At 34.3% G+C, this 16642-nt stretch overlaps 2 protein-coding genes and 1 pseudogene across 2 annotated transcripts in view; 2 read left to right on the top strand and 1 right to left on the bottom strand.

Moving 5' to 3' along the window:
• The first annotated feature begins 394 nt into the window (after nucleotides 1-394).
• Nucleotides 395-5057, top strand: LOC102588561 (cinnamoyl-CoA reductase 1-like; annotated as a pseudogene).
• Nucleotides 5058-6742: 1685 nt separating this feature from the next.
• On the top strand, nucleotides 6743-13394 carry LOC102584059 (cinnamoyl-CoA reductase 1-like). The gene is made up of 6 exons (XM_006365559.2): nucleotides 6743-6940; nucleotides 8231-8400; nucleotides 9546-9737; nucleotides 10600-10762; nucleotides 11593-11779; nucleotides 12930-13394. The coding sequence occupies exons 1-6, from the start codon at nucleotides 6823-6825 to the stop codon at nucleotides 13084-13086; spliced, it is 987 nt and encodes a 328-aa protein (XP_006365621.1). The 5' UTR covers nucleotides 6743-6822; the 3' UTR covers nucleotides 13087-13394.
• Nucleotides 13395-13674: 280 nt separating this feature from the next.
• LOC102581295 (DNA repair protein XRCC2 homolog) overlaps nucleotides 13675-16642 on the bottom strand; it is a 112794-nt gene continuing 109826 nt past the window's right edge. Inside the window, exon 11 of the transcript XR_001472161.1 lies at nucleotides 13675-14373. The gene's annotated coding sequence lies outside the window, so the exon portion shown is untranslated. The remainder of the gene's footprint in view (nucleotides 14374-16642) is intronic.

Here is a 16642-nt window from a genome sequence, read left to right as displayed (position 1 = left end):
AAGGTAACCAAAAGAAGATGAAAAATTTATGTGAAAAAATAGAAAATAATTTAAAATTAATTTTATTTTATTACTTGTTACAGTAGGAATATATATGAGTCATTTTATAACGATATGAATATATATTAAATTATTAATATTTAATATTTAGGAAGGGTAAAGTAGTAAATTATTATTATTATCTTATTGGGTTATCGGTCTACCCAATAATCCAATAGTAAAATTGAAACCGAATCAATAATCCAATAGTAAAACCGAAACGAATCAATAACCTAATAACATTTTTTCGATTCGATTTATTGGTCGATTTGATTTTTGCATACCCCTAGATATGAGTCATTTTGTAACGATATGAATATATGTGAACTGATTTTATAACAGAAAGAATTAATATATGACCTTGTAACAAGACATATCAGCTCTAAAATACAAAGTTAAGAATATATCAAATCCATTTCCCGTTCATTTATTTTAATAACTAAAAAAAAAAAAAGCATTTCATTTTTTTTTAAACGGAGAGAACGGTACTAATTGGGTAGGTGGCTAATTTTAGTAATCTATATCAATTCTTTAAACCAAAAAAAAAATAATACTCCATATTATCATTATGAGTCAGGAAGGAAAAACTGTGTGTAACAGGAGCTTCTGGTTTCATAGCTTCATGGCTAGTCAAATTATTGCTACATCGTGGTTACACTGTGAAGGCCTCTGTTCGTGATCCAAGTTTGTACCTTTTTTCACTCTCTATTTTTTTTAAAAAATGGTTTTTTTTTTATGGGTTATTTGGATTTGACTTCATTTGATGGAGAAATTGGGGATATGGGTTTGTGATTTTTGAAAAAAAAATTGGCAGAAAAATGTTGTTTTGTGTGTGTGTTTCATGAAATTGATGTGTTGTGTTTATGATTGTCTTGGGTTGTTTGTGTTAGTAATCTCTCCAAATACAGAGTTCTTCGTTTTTTAGAACAATCAACTCCCAACCCAATTTTCTATTTTAATATTTTAAAAAAAAAAAATCTTCTCTCTTCTTAATATTATATTTTTATTTTTTATTTTCTTATTTCATAATATAAATCATTTCTTTCCTTTTTCCAAATAATTCATTCTATATAATTTTCATGTAATATAAAATTTTATTTTGTTTCAAGTTTCTAAAGAAAAGCATAACCACAATTACAACCATAACAATTCTCTGGATACTGATATTTTTGGAATATTGTTAAATCTGGAAACGATGTGCTGGACTACTAAATTATTTTTGTTATGTATTGTTATCCTATATTTAAATTATTATGTTATGTATTGTATTTTTAAATTAAAATTTTCATTTTATAATTTAAATTTTGTGCATTCTTCACAGTGAAAATTAATAATAATATCAAATTATAGCACTTAAAGTGACGAAATTTTTTTAAAAAAAATTACTAATTCAGGATGAAAGTAGTATATATTAAATATTATATAACATTTAAAACGTATTACTTAAAGTGACGAAAATTTAAAAAAAAAATAATTACTAATTTAGGATGAAAGTAGTATATATTAAATATTATATAACATTTAAAACGTATTACGAATATTATAGATTTAATTAATAGCCTTATATGAAAAATAATATGTTAATTAAAAAATAATAAAAATAATATTGAAATAATCAAAAAGTGAAATACAGAGATCTCTCTATAAATAGAGAATAGAGGGTTTTTGTGGTTGAAGATCCAATTCTCTATTTTACTCTCCAATTATAGAGAGTGAAAAGTAAAACCGAGAGGAGTTTGAGATGGTCTTATAACAATAACTTTGTAGTACTTCGTAAGAAACAACAACGTTTAAAGCATATTTCCGAAATCAGAAAGTTAAAACTAGTAAATAAAATAAAATCTGTAACAAATCAGAATCAATAAACCAAAGTGTTTATAAGCTAGTTTGGCGACTTATAAACTTAGCCAACAATCTCCTTAGTGCTTTTCTATTGTGTTATATTAATGTAATAATCTATTTTTTTTTTATATTCAAATCCGCCTGTAGATGATCCAAAAAAGACAGATCACTTGACATCTCTTGATGGAGCCAAGGAGAGACTCCACTTGTTCAAAGCAAGCCTGCTGGAAGAAGGTTCCTTTGATGCTGTTGTTGATGGCTGTGAAGGTGTATTTCATACAGCATCTCCTTGTTACTTTGAAGTCAAAGATCCACAGGTTCCTCACTCATTCTCCTGATTAATATGGTTTTGACCTATGTTGCCAAGACTCTCTAAAAATGTCCGGATACTTCAAAACTAGTGCATTTTGGAGGATCAGTACGAGCAACATAGGTTTTGACGTCTACTTTTGCAAGCTTACTCTTTGGAGTTACGTAGTTAGTCTTGTTGTAGAACTACATAAATTGGGACGTAGAAATATTATCTAGATGAAGGGGTTGTTCTTCTGAGTACCATTTTTTGATTACTTCCTATTTTATGCACGAGTTAGTCAATGTCTACATGATATGTCTTCACCTAAAATATACTGAGAAAAGTGCTCCAGTTTCCATGATAAAACTGTTGCCTCTGAATTCGCTTAGTAAATTCTTTTCGTAGTGTATATTGACACAGAAAGACTTAAAATGTCAATTGGACTTGAGAGTTAAATAGTTGAGAAAGAGCTATCAAAGCTATATTAGCTATAGCAGTCTTATCAAAAGCAAAAAAGCGCATAAAAAGCTCTAAAGTCCATTGAGGTGTTAAGTGCAAAGCGCGAATAAAACGTGGACTTCAATGCAAAAAGGCACAAAGGGAGAAAAAAATACAGATATTGAATGAAAAATATATGAACAAAGAAACTGATTATTTTTTTTTTGATAAGATGAAATATCAATTGTTTAGTGCCGTCTATTCAGAAGAGGCTCATTGTCAAGGAAAAGTATGCCTTAAGCGAGGTGTAGCACTCTACTGTTGTTCACCTTTACTAGTTAAATGTAAGAAACTTTCACCTATGAAGCTGGCTGTAGTGGTCTTCGATCTGTTAGTCCCTATTTCTCTGTTCTAGTTTTTGGTTTTCCATCTGTTGATGTAATGGATTAGCCTTACTGTTAACGTGCAGGCAGAACTGATTGATCCTGCACTGAAGGGGACACTTAATGTTTTAGGATCAGTTGCGAAGACACCAACTGTTAGAAGAGTGGTTTTGACATCATCTACTGCAGCAGTTTCTTTCAATGGCAAGCCAAGAACGCCTGAAACGGTGATTGATGAGACATGGTGGTCAGATCCTGACTTTTGCAGAGAATCACAGGTGCCTTAGCTTAAAAATTCCATTTACTCTAACAATTACAAAGAAGTTATGTATAGTGTTTCGTTTACATCTTACAAATTCTTGTCAAAACGTTTAAATCAGAAATACTCGTTATAATCATCTGAACTGGTGCTCAATCATTTCTATCGTAGATTTCACATATTTTTGAACTTTAATGTGCTATTTTCTGGTAAGTATCTATATACGCTATTCTTCTAGATGACTACGACCGTAAGGTAAGGTTAGCTGTTTGTTCTTGCAGAAATTTTTTACATATGGCATAATCGATCACCTAACACCATCGTATTAGAGTATGCCATTTTCTTGTTTTTATTTCTTTATAAGATAAGAGTAGAACATATTTTTACAGATTGTGGGATAGCTCTTTTGGAGCTAATTGTGGACCATCTATTGTTGCTTTTGCCAGCTCTGGTATATACTTTCGAAGACATTGGCTGAGGATGCTGCGTGGAAGTTTGTGAAAGAGAAAGCTTTCGATATGGTTACAATAAACCCAACAATGGTTATAGGCAGTTTGTTACAACCAACACTTAATACAACTTGTGCTGCCATCTTACAATTGCTAAATGGTATGCTTGATCTTACAGCATTTGTCTTTGATCTCGTCATCTGAACCTAGTTGTTTTATATTTGACTCATCCGTTATGATTTTTGGAGGGGGAAAAAAGAAAGAAAGAAAAAATGATCGCGATTAGTTACTTAACCATTTTCCTAAAGTTTCTCTTCAAGAGAATGAATATAACAAATCAACTTTGTTTCTGCATACCACTGGCTTACCTCTGGTAAGTGATAGTAAATGTCGGGTCGGTGGATAGGATTATGCCACGTGTATGCTCGTTATTATAAAGGGTATATGCTCTAGTTTTTGAACGACAGGTGCACCAATGTCCCACGGAGGGTATCTGCATACCATATACGATAGTTCAGGGGTATATTTGTCCTTTTTCCCTTTATTCTATTCATGTTACTACAGTGTGTTGGAATTCATGGTAAAGTTTCGTTTTGCTTTACTACAGGTTCTGAAACATACCCAAATACTACATCTGGATGGGTTAATGTTAAAGATGTTGCCCTCGCGCATATTCTAGCATTTGAAAATCCTTCAGCTAATGGTAGATATATAATGGTTGAGTCAGTTGCACACTACTCTGAGTTAGCACAGATATTACGCGAGCTTTACCCTACAATGAAGCTCCCAGAAAAGTAAGTTTCTTCTACACATAGTACTATCTTCGATAATTTTTTCATCTTCACGAAATGTGCATCGTTGATTTTGAAGTGATGTTTCACAATGTAACTAGAGCATGCTCAAAATGCATAAAGTTGGCTCAAACTTTTCGATTAAACTCTCCAGGTGTGTTGATGATAAGCCATTTCCGCCAAAGTACCAGTTTAACGTCGAAAAAGCCAAAACATTGGGAGTTGAATTCACTCCCTTGGCTAAAAGCATCAAAGAAACTGCTGAAAGTTTGAAAGAGAAGAAATTTTATTGAGATGCATAGCAAGTAGAGAGCATGCTTCTTCTGTACCTTAATGTTCACCATAGCTTGGATAGATTGATATAATACAAACTTTTCTTATGTGTTGATTTGTGATCCAGAATAATTTTAATGGCGTAAACACTTCATGTATGTAGTAGAAATAGCTTGCGTCCATTGTATCGACGATTGTCTTGGTCTATTAGAGCTACTTTGAAGCCATGTTATCTTTTGAATTTGGAAGTCACATGTGTTTGTTATAATATTTAGCAACTTACTATTAAAATTTGCATTTTGCCTGTTGTTTATGTTTGTGCAAGAACTGTTCCAGGATGTTTTTTTTTCTTTTTTTAATAATGACGGTGTACGGGTCGACATGTGCGTATTTCAATTATTTTATGGGGTACTTGCTATCTCTACTAGCGTTGGTATCATGTCTTATTTTTTCTAACAAAAATAAAAAAATTCTATTAATTTGTTAAAATGGGCAAGTAAAATGAATATTTGTTTTTGATATAGGGGTCAAGTAAAATAAGACGGATAGAGTATAAATGATTCATTTATTTCTATAATTGAGGAACTAACACAAACTAATAAAAGGAGAAGTGAATCAGAACAACAATGATAAAATACTCAGTAAAATCTCATTAAGTGGCGTCTGGGAAAGATAGAGTGTATGCAAACTTTACTACTATCTCATGGAGGTAGAGAGACTGTATGTGAAAGATCATCAGTCAAGTGTATCAAATCTTAATAAAGAAAGAAGAAATAAATGAAGAAAACATAGCAGCTAATAAGAAAGTCGTGTAAAGTTTACAAAAAAGAAACAATAACTACATATGAAAAAAACTACAAGGTTACAATTAGTACTAAGACATACCCTAGCAAGTTGAAACCTTCTCAAGGCAAGACAAAATTCTATCCCAACAAATCTTCTATCCTAATATGTGACCTCCCCTCCTTCCTATGAGGGTCATGTTCCCGGTAATATGAAGTTATACCATGTCTTATCTAATCACTTCTCTCCAATACTTTTTTGGCCTACCCTACCTCTTCGCCCACCCCTTACAACCAACATCTCGCACCTCCTCATTGGGAATCTGTGCACCTAATCTTCACATGCCCAAACCATCTCTTGGGACTTTGTCATAGCCTCCAAGCACCTTTAGAGAACATCTCTTCGGACTTTGCCATAGCCTTTTCAAGATCCATATGTAGGTCCCTCCTACGTTTCCTATATTTTTTCACCAGTCTCCGCACAAGATGGATGGCTTCAGTAGTCCATCATCTCGGCATGAAACCAAACTGATTTTCGAAAATGGACACCCTTCTCCTTACCCTCATCTACTCCACTCTCTCTCAAATCTTCATAGTATTGTGACTTAACAATTTAATACCCTATAATTGTTATAATTTTGGATATCACCCTAATATATTTTACACAATTAACTAAACTATCTAATAGGCTAATGAAAACACGTATAACTTTTCTTCAAATTTGAAATCAAAAGTATATATTATGAACATTTTATTAGGAATTGAGACATTTACTTAAAACAGAGTTTACTTCAAATATCTAAATAGAATATCCTAACAAGTTTAAGAAATTAGCTACATATAATGTCAATATAATAAGAAACTCATGCCTTGGTTAAAAAACAAGAAAAACTTAGGTCTATGTATACTGAAAAGAAAATATTTATACCACATAGTTCCATATATAATATTATACTCGATTTAGCCTATATGTGTATACAAACACTATTAGATATGGTCGATACACTATGTATAATATTAGTTATTGAATTACGTAACGTAATATTTTTATATTATACTCTATATATTTTTTGAATAAATAAATAAATTGGGACTACCTACCCAGGAACTACCAAATATACCTACCAATAAAGGAAACAATATAGATGGCTAGTTTTAAGGATAATCTCTCAAATTACTTTTTTTTCCCATCAATTCTTTATATACCAAAATAATAATACTGCACATTTTCTTTGTTTTTTTCTCTGTTTCTGCTTGTTTTTTTGCTGAGAGAAATGAGTCTGACAGCGAAAACAGTGTGTGTAACAGGAGCTTCAGGTTACATAGCTTCATGGCTAGTCAAATTCTTGCTACATCGTGGTTACACTGTGAAGGCTTCTGTTCGTGATCCAAGTTTGTACCTTTTTTCTCTTTTTATTTTCGGAAAATGCGGTTTTTTTGTGGGTTATTTGGGTTTGGATTCATTTGATGGGGAAATGGGGATATGGGTTTGTGATTTTTTTTGTGGGTATTGATTCTTGGATTTGAATTTTGAAAAAAAAATGTTGGTTTGTGTGTGCCATGCAGTTGATATACTTGGAAAATGAGTGTTTTTTTTCTGGGTTATTTGGGTTTGGATTCATTTGATGGGAAAATGGGGATATGGGTTTGTGATTTTTTTTTTGTGGGTATTGATTCTTGGATTTGATTTTTGCAAAAAATGGTAGAAAAAAGTTGGTTTGTTTGTGTCATGTAATTGATATGTTGTGTTTATGATGGTGTTGGGTTGTTTGGATCTTGGAATTTTAGGTTATGAAGATCATATGCTTGATTGTTTGTTGGATTATGTTGATCGTCTTATCTAAAAGCTTAAACTATTAGGGGTGGTTTGGTATGTGGAATGGTGGTTGTGATTATGGTGAACTGACTTTTCTAGTTCACCATAATCACAACAGATTATCAATTTGCTATACAAGTGATGTTGTGATTATGGTGGACTGACTTTGCCATGTAAAGCCACCATTCATGTATTCATTCTCACGGGAAATGAGAAAATCAACCTGGTTGGGCAGAAGCAAACTCATTTACTGAGAGTTCTCATTAGTTTAGCCGAATCCCCGCACCCATATCTGTACCTAGATTCATACCCCCGAATTTTTTACATTTAGATTATGAAGGATGCAACCTCTAGATTCATACCCTCCCTTTTCTTTTTTTAATTCTTTACTTTGAGACTTTATACTCAATAGATAATCTTTTGACGTCAAGTAAAACTACATCTCAGAGCAAACCAACTCGCAAAGCAGTTCCAGAGTAGGTTACAGTTAATCAATTAACCATGCCTCGCTCTGAACTAAGTGATATGGTGCCTATGCAGATCCCTTTCTTCCATTATATTGTGTTCTTAGCTATGTCTGTATTGATTTAGAGAGATTTTAGATCTTTTGAGACAATCCCACCATGTCATTTAGAGTGGTATTTTCTCCTTTTAGCACACTTATTAAATAAATTGAGTCAGAGTGTGGTAAAGAAAAAATATCCTAAGGTTGATCTTGTTTCGCTCATCATTGGGACTTGAACTTTCAGCTCTCCGCTTATTTTATAATTTGGACAACGGAAAAACTAGATATTTCATTCTTTGCCCGTGCTATAAGGTCATGTTTACTGCTTATATGTTGAATGCATTGTGATTTTTTCGTGCAGATGATCCCAAGAAAACACAGCACTTGCTTTCTCTTGGTGGGGCCAAGGAGAGGCTTCACTTGTTCAAAGCAAACCTGTTAGAAGAAGGTTCATTTGATGCTGTGGTTGATGGATGTGAAGGTGTATTCCATACAGCGTCTCCTTTTTACTACTCCGTTACAGACCCACAGGTCCTTTCCGTTCTCGTAAATCTGATTTTGAACTGCTTACGTTCATTATAGGTAGTGCCGAAAGAAGTCCAAAGTATAACGGCAGTTTCTATGTATTGATAAAAGTATTGCGGCCAGCATCTTTATTAGCTTAATATCAAGTAACCTTAGTTATGACAAACTCAATTTCATTTGCTATTCATCAAAGACAGGACAGTCTTCTGTTTCGGATAACACAAGTGACAAATGAACCTTCTGGTACATTAAAGGAGCTAGATGCTATGCTGATGAACCATAGCATCTTTCCTGTTTCTTTGAATCAGATACTATATAACTTACATTTCATTTACTCTGCTCCTGGTTATTTTTTCCATTTGCCTGGTCACACTTGTATTTCGTTCTTTCTCTTTTTCCGATTGAAGTTTCACTATATATTCTTCTTCTTTCAAGTTCTTTCTGGATGCTTGTCGGTTTAGTAAATAAAATCTAAGATTGTATAAAAAAAAAGACTATGATCGAAACTCGAAAACTGTAACAGTTTTGTTTCAAGAAATCCTTTCATCTTGTTTCTTCTCCCCTCTTGTAAATTAAGTTAGTTGTTACATCCTACTAGAGTGAAATTCTCAAATTAATATATTGTACTTAATAGAAATAGTGTGAGAAAATTTTGAATTTTATCTGGAAGATAAATTCTCCTTGACAGTCCTCTCTCTGCTTTAGATCAACTCATGTCTAGTGGTTATAAAACTATACGGTTATGGTTGGTTGAGGAAAGTTATCAGTGAGTAGGGATCACCTCCTTAATGGAAAAGTTGCGATCGTTGCTTGAACATCATGAGAGGATAATTAAATTATAGCATACAGCTATTGGAATAACTATTTTCTCCTTTCATTGTACTTGATGTGTAATTATGAAGCTTAGGAATTTTGTAATCTTATTATGGATCTTGTTTATGGACTTTTACTAGTTGATATAGTTCACATTTGGTAGTCACACATAAGATTAATCACGTTCTCTAGAAAATGATGTGTATAATGTTAATGGTAGCCATTTTACGAAACTGACATCCGACTTGCTTTCAATGGTACTCAAAGTAAGTTAGCTTGTTTGTCCTTCTAGAGTTGGTTCCCGTTTCAAATCAACTCTACGTCTTGCCATATTTCAGGCCGAATTACTTGATCCTGCTGTTAAGGGAACACTCAATCTTCTTGGTTCATGTGCCAAAGCACCATCAGTAAAACGAGTTGTTTTAACATCTTCCATAGCTGCAGTTGCTTATAGTGGTCAGCCTCGGACACCTGAGGTTGTGGTTGATGAGAGCTGGTGGACCAGTCCAGACTACTGCAAAGAAAAACAGGTGTGCATATATTTTTCTCTTCTTTCTTTTTGAGCACATTCAAAGACAAATGAAGGTATTACCCATAGAGATAGCTAGTATTGAGGTATTCTTCTGGCTAGTCTTACCATTACTGTATGTGTTATAATATTTGTGGTCAATGTCTGTCTTGACTAATTAAAGTGTAATACTGTTGCATAAATGTGGGAGCTGGGAAGGCTAGGGATCTACAAAAAATTTAAAATAGGAGCCGGAGATGTTACCTAAAACATTTGTAACAAAATATACTCTGTATAAGTGCTATCAAGATTTGTGATGAATTAGATGCACTTTGCTTAAAGTTACTTTTATCGTGGTTTGGTTTTGGTATGGATGTAAGAAGGAACAGACACATTTCTCTTATTTTAAGGTCAACAAGAGCTCATTAACCGTGGTTCTTGACAACATGACTAGCTGATCCAATTTAAAGAATTTCCAAGTGCTTTTAGTCACTGCACTATTTCTTATTAATATCATAAGTTTCTCTTTTTGCAGTTATGTCAACTTAAGTTCTGATAATTTCTTACTTTTTAGGTTTTCATCCAAGCACTTCTCTGGTTGGTGTAGAATTAGGAAGACACATTTTTTTTGGAGAGGCGTGTTTTAAAGCAAGGCAGTTTCAGTAACTTTTCAAGTTTAATGAATCATCTGATCTTTGTCGCTTATATCATCTGTTTTATATGTGACATTGATCTATTATTATTGAAAGCTATGAAATTAGTTGCAATGTGTCCTGTAAGTGGCCTCGTTTGTTTGCATGTGTAAATAAAGCACTCACATCCCATTTTTTCTTTCCTAGATTTCAATTGTTAACATCTCTCTATTTTCTCCTGTTTCCTTTTAGCTCTGGTATGTCCTCTCAAAGACATTGGCTGAGGATGCTGCGTGGAAGTTTGTGAAGGAGAAAGGCATTGATATGGTTGTAGTAAACCCTGCTATGGTTATTGGTCCTTTGTTACAGCCTACACTTAATACCAGTTCTGCTGCAGTCTTGAGCTTGGTAAATGGTATGTTTTTAAACTTAAATTAGTTAGGTCTTTACCTCAATCTGGTGAGGTCAAATGGCTTGGAATTGTTTAAATCTAACAAATGGAATACCAAGGCCATGTGGACTACCAAGAAGGCAGAACATATATGCTGTAATTTTTTGTTTTATGGTCAACATAAGTAGACGAATACTAAGGCCACCATAATCAGTTCTAAAGAGAAGCTCATTTGTACGGTCAAGGCAAAAAATCTTCTTCTTTCTGGTCAACCTAGTTAGATTTCTCCAAATAATTTTACTAAACTAGATGGATCATCCTCCTAATATGAATATGACGAGAACATCCACTCTCTTATGGCATATACTGATGGGGTTAAATTCGAGAGTAATTCATCCAGTGTACTGGTCCTGTTTGTCTTTTTGTTCTAGTTGAATGTTCTCCTGTTTCTTTGGCCTGAATGTGGAGGATACGTGGGTTAGGGGCTAGACAACAGGTGGGTCTATGGTAACTACAGTTTATGTAAAAGATGTTGGTTGGGTGATATGCTTATTGAACTAAAGGTGAAGTCTCTTGTATTAGTCAAACTAGATGGGAGAGCAATTTAGTTTTTTTTTCCTTTAAGCTTAGAAGACTTCTTATGTAATTTACCTATATATGTTTAAATTTCAATCAAAGACTAAACTAAACAGAACAATTGAGGTTGAAGATATAAATGATGGAAATGATTAATAGGTCAGGAACTTGCGTCTTTTCTTTACCCTTTTTTCATATGATATTGAAATCTGTTCGTTCACAAGGACGTTAACCATTCTTTTCATCATTTTGAATGTTCATTTTTCCATGCTATGTAGGTGCTGAGACATACCCAAATTCCTCTTTTGGGTGGGTTAACGTGAAAGATGTTGCAAATGCACATATTCTCGCATTTGAGAACCCTTCAGCTAATGGGAGATACTTAATGGTTGAGAGAGTTGCACACTATTCTGATATATTGAAGATATTGCGTGACCTTTATCCTACTATGCAACTTCCAGAAAAGTAAGTATTCATATGAAAAATAAGTCGATGTTTTGCTTTGATGAAACTTCTATATTGAGCTTTGATCACACAAATGTTGTTATGTGGTTAGATGAATATGTTGATAGTGTTTTATGTTGAATGTGTAGATTCATTCTTGTTCACTGTGTGCGCGCGCGCGCGTGTGTGTGAGAGAGAGAGAGAGCACAAGAGACGATGGAAAAGCTAGTGTTATTCTGAATGAAATCTTAAAATATGTGAAGAGCAATATACTGTCAAATTTGATCATAGTGTGGTTTCAATCTCCTAATAGTGAACCTTCTTTGATTATCCACTCCGAGTCATTCATAGATTGAATGCTCTTTGATTATATGCAACTTATATCCAAGTGTTTGCAAACCACTAACTTGAACCAGACAATGCCCATAGATTCCCTTTTCTTTCTTGGTTGGACTAGCCTTGCTAGTGATTCTAAATAAGTCCTCCTGATCTTTAAAGGAAACATTGTAACCACAAGAAAAGGTAACAAAAAGGGGGAGGACCCAATTTCTGATAAAGACGAGCCAAGACCCGGTGCCTTACGAGCAAACCTTCTTGGCTTATCTACTCCTCCTTAATATGAGAAACCCTACGCAATCCAATGCAGTTCTTAGAGAACACTTAGAATGCAAGATGATAAAAATACTGAATAATTCTAAAACTGTTTTTTCTTTCTTTCCTCTATGAAATTGTAATACTTTATACCATAATAAAGTCATTCTTATTTTACAACTCAAAGAGCTTTTATTTGATATCTTATCAGCCTAACTCGATATAGATAGGGAGTGATGATCGTTTGAAGTTGGTCACTTGGTCCTAGTGCATGCTCATTTGAATCTTTAGTTTGTCATGTAGTTTCCAACTTTACTTCGCCCTAGGATTCTCCTTAGACCCTAAATCACTTCAAATAATACATCTCGTACACTTGCTATCACGTCCAACTGATATTGCACTAGTTTGTTATCCATCTTTGACATGCCAAACAATTCTTTATATATTAGTTAACATTTATCACCTCCAAACGAAATTCTTAGGGTCGCTACATTTTTACTCGGGATTATGTTAATATATGGAACTATTAGCTTTTCACTGAAATTGTTTGAACTGCATTTTTTCTAAATAACCTTTGTAGGTGTGCTGATGACAACCCATTGATGCAAAACTATCAAGTATCAAGGGAAAAGGCAAAAAGCTTGGGTGTTGAATTTACTACCCTTGAAGAAAGCATCAAAGAAACTGTTGAAAGTTTGAAGGAAAAGAAGTTTTTTGGAGGTTCATCTGCTATGTAAAAGGCTTCTCAAAGCTTTTATGGTTGTTGAACAATAGTACCCTCCCCCTCACCCCACCCCACCCTACCCTACACGCCTTTTTTTTCTTCTTTTGGCTAATTTTAGAATCGAGAAGTCGAATGCTATATCCGTTAATAAATTTCGATCAGATGAGGTTGAAATTTGTTCTATATCTAGAGAATTTCATAGACTGGTTTGATAGAAGAAATTTGTGTTTTATTGAGTTGGTTTGTAGGAGAAGACCAAATGGATTTATTGATATTTGAAGGTTTGAGTTGAATCCAAAATTTTCAGGCTCAGATATCAAATTAATAGTTGATTTGAAACAATTTGGATTATTTTTCATTTAGCAAAACCATGTTACTAAAATTTCTGTGTAAATTATGATGATCGTTTGGATTCATTTATTAGTTAACTTTGTCCTTCGTTATACTATTTTCAGATTTTGGGATTTGCTATTGTAAAAGCAACAACATAACCAGATTGTCTCGAGTATATGAAAAGTTTAAAAGATTAAACTAATCTACTTCTAACTCTCTCTAAAAAGAAATCAGCCATCAGCTTACAGAAAATAAAGAATTTTAACCATAGGACTAAAATACATGTCTTGCATTCATTTACTTGGTGGAAATACCAGGTACGAGTAAGTTTTTTCCGAATGACCATTTTGGTCATTGAGTCGAGCCAACGAAGCTTTCAACAGCTATTCTGGAGAGTCATTTCATTAATTTATCTAAAAACACAGCATATATCCTAAGAACTCCCCAACAAAACTTATTGCCATTCCTAGTTATTATCTTAATGTACAAAACATCGCAACAGCAACACCAAAGATTGCCAATTAGAAAAAATCCAGCTTTAACTTCTTTCTCCAGCTTCTGCTTCACTGTCCAGTTTTTCCTCTTCTCCAGATTTGTGTCACAAACTCAGGAAATATCTCAAAGAATCATCAAGTTATGTGAGAACTATTATCATCTTTTCTTTCTTGCTTTGGTTGTCATTTACATTGGCTGGTGGAAAGTATACGGATGTCATCATCTCTCAGGTTGCCCAGAACTTGCAAAGACTTTTGTGTCCTACAAATCACCTTTCACATCACTCTAAAATTTGGACCAACTCTGAATTGATCAATAGAATGGGAAAACACCTTTCCTCTTTCGCTTTCTCTCCATTCCTGCTCCTGTGGCTTCCCTTCCAGGTTCATTTCATGCCGAGCATGTCTCAATATGGTATGCATCTCATTAGAATCTGAATAGGTAGAAAGCTTCCATGTTTGCATCTCAATTCCTTTAGCATGCCACAGAGTAATTGAATAAAATATATCCACACAAAACCAAGTATATATGAAGAGAGAGGGACATGAACAAAAATAACTTTTTTTTAAAAACTGGTAATGTTGTATTCCTCAGCATTAAGGTATGCTGGAGACCTCCAAAAAGGTAGTAACAAGCTAGAACAAGAGACTAATTACAATAATCCTAAAAGATCTACTAATTGTTCAGCATTTTCTATACAATGTTCTTTACACCAAAAGTAGAAAGTTGTTATGCAGCTCTCTTTGATTTTCTGAATGTTGTTGAATCTATCTTCAAAGTTTCTTCCATTCCTCTCCCTCCGGATAGTCCACCAGATACAGTGTGGGATTATTCTCCACCACTTCTTCCGTGTCTTGTTTCCCCCTCTCCTAATCCAGCAACTTAACAAGTCTGCTGTGTGCCCTGGCATTGACCATTTTGTCTCTGTTAAACTGAGGAACATAGTCCAAAGCTGAGATGTGACTTTACAATGGAGGAACATATGATTATTTGTCTCTCTAGCGTCACTACATAACATGCATCTGGACACAATTGGCAATCCCTTTTTCTGCAGGATCTCACGCGTGAGGCAAGCTTTCGTGATTACTAACCAAACAAAGCACTTGACGGCCTCGTAGTCAATCTACTGATGAGCCTTATAAATTCCACCTACAGAGAACTTGCCATCCTTGTCATGTTCCCATCTAAAAGTGTCATCCTCTACAGTAGTGCTTTTGAAACCATCAATCATCTGCAATAGCTCCACAAACCTGCCTACTTCCCAGTCATTAAGATGCCTCCTGAAGAAGAAGTTCCATCCCTGTGGGGACCAGCTATCAGCCACTGTAACCTCAAGGTTAGTGCATATATAGGCCAGATCAGGGAGAGCTTGCATTAAAACTTCTTGTCCAACTAGATCCTTCCAAAATAGTATTTTGTTCCCAGCAACCACCTCATAACATGAATTCTTTCAAGTGACATTTTAGGAATTTCATTTTGGGCTTCAGTTTAAATGCTTGACCTCAGGTTGAGAAAAGCCAGTCCAAAATCATTTGAATTTCACGATACAATGTATGCACCATCCTACATGTTGAGGCAAGCACATCAGTGAAGCAGGAGAATGACTTCTTCAATACAGATGGAACATTTTAAAAACCCAAATCTTATATTGCACATACATCATTGATTGTGATTTGTCTGACAACTTCAAGGATGGCAACAGCCATTCGGATAAATAGATGGGCTGCTTTTGATATTTACTATCATCTGCAGAATAATGAGAAAGCCAATTTTCTTTATTCATGATAAGAGCAAGAAATGGTCTTGGCCTAATGATTTCGAGCCATACCTGGGCGCACAAATATTCTGTGTGAAACAAAGGACTGCAACAACCAGAAAGGATTATTAAGGTTAATAAATCCCTTAAAAGTCCAATGTTCAACTGAAGAAAAACAGTTATATAAATGTGGTTTTCCTGTCAAATCTCCCACATTCATTTATACATAGATTGGGTGTCGTTCGTAGAAAACCATATCTTTTTGTAGGTTTTCTACCTTTTGGTATACTTCTTGTATACAGGTGTGCCTCATTATGCTCATATTGTTAATAAAACTGTAACTTCAAAAAAAACAAAAATGAAAACTGGGAGTCTTGTCAAAGGCGGTAACCGGAAGGCATATGCGGGGAGGTCATAAGCTCTATACCGTAAAAATCGATTTTTGACGAAATGAAAAAACATCTATTTATGGAGCACTAATTTCAAAAGTTCACGAGTCCTGATGTTTAAGGTCAAAACATAAAAGGGAAAATACACCAAGTACTCAGACGTTCGTCTACAAGAGAAATTACACATGTTTTTTTTTATGACAAGGGAAACCTGCAGCCGCTACCATTTGAATGCGCACAGGGTAAAACCCCCACTCGTATGCAATAGCTCGCAAACCACACATGAGAGAAATACACGTTTTCCACGTTTAGTTTTTGTAAAAGCATTTCATAAACAAAACTTTTGCCAGCATAAAAAGTCTCAATGTCCGACTTCATCCGGAAAGCCACAATACATTAATTATCAAACTAAATTGCTGCTCCCTGAATCAACATACCATGTATTATCATTTGTTTTGATATTCAACCAGAGAGGTGTTATGAAATATGCCACTACTCCTATATGGCTATAGTGCCTCTCAGTTACCTATTTCACATCTATACATCACAGTTCACACTTTATTCATACCAGGAGAAAGGGAAGTTACTGACAATCT

Source organism: Solanum tuberosum, unplaced genomic scaffold, assembly GCF_000226075.1.
Source record: "Solanum tuberosum cultivar DM 1-3 516 R44 unplaced genomic scaffold, SolTub_3.0 scf00559, whole genome shotgun sequence".
Classification (NCBI taxonomy): Eukaryota; Viridiplantae; Streptophyta; class Magnoliopsida; order Solanales; family Solanaceae; genus Solanum; species Solanum tuberosum.
Note: the sequence above shows the minus strand (reverse complement) of the source record. Positions and strands in the feature narration are given on the sequence as shown.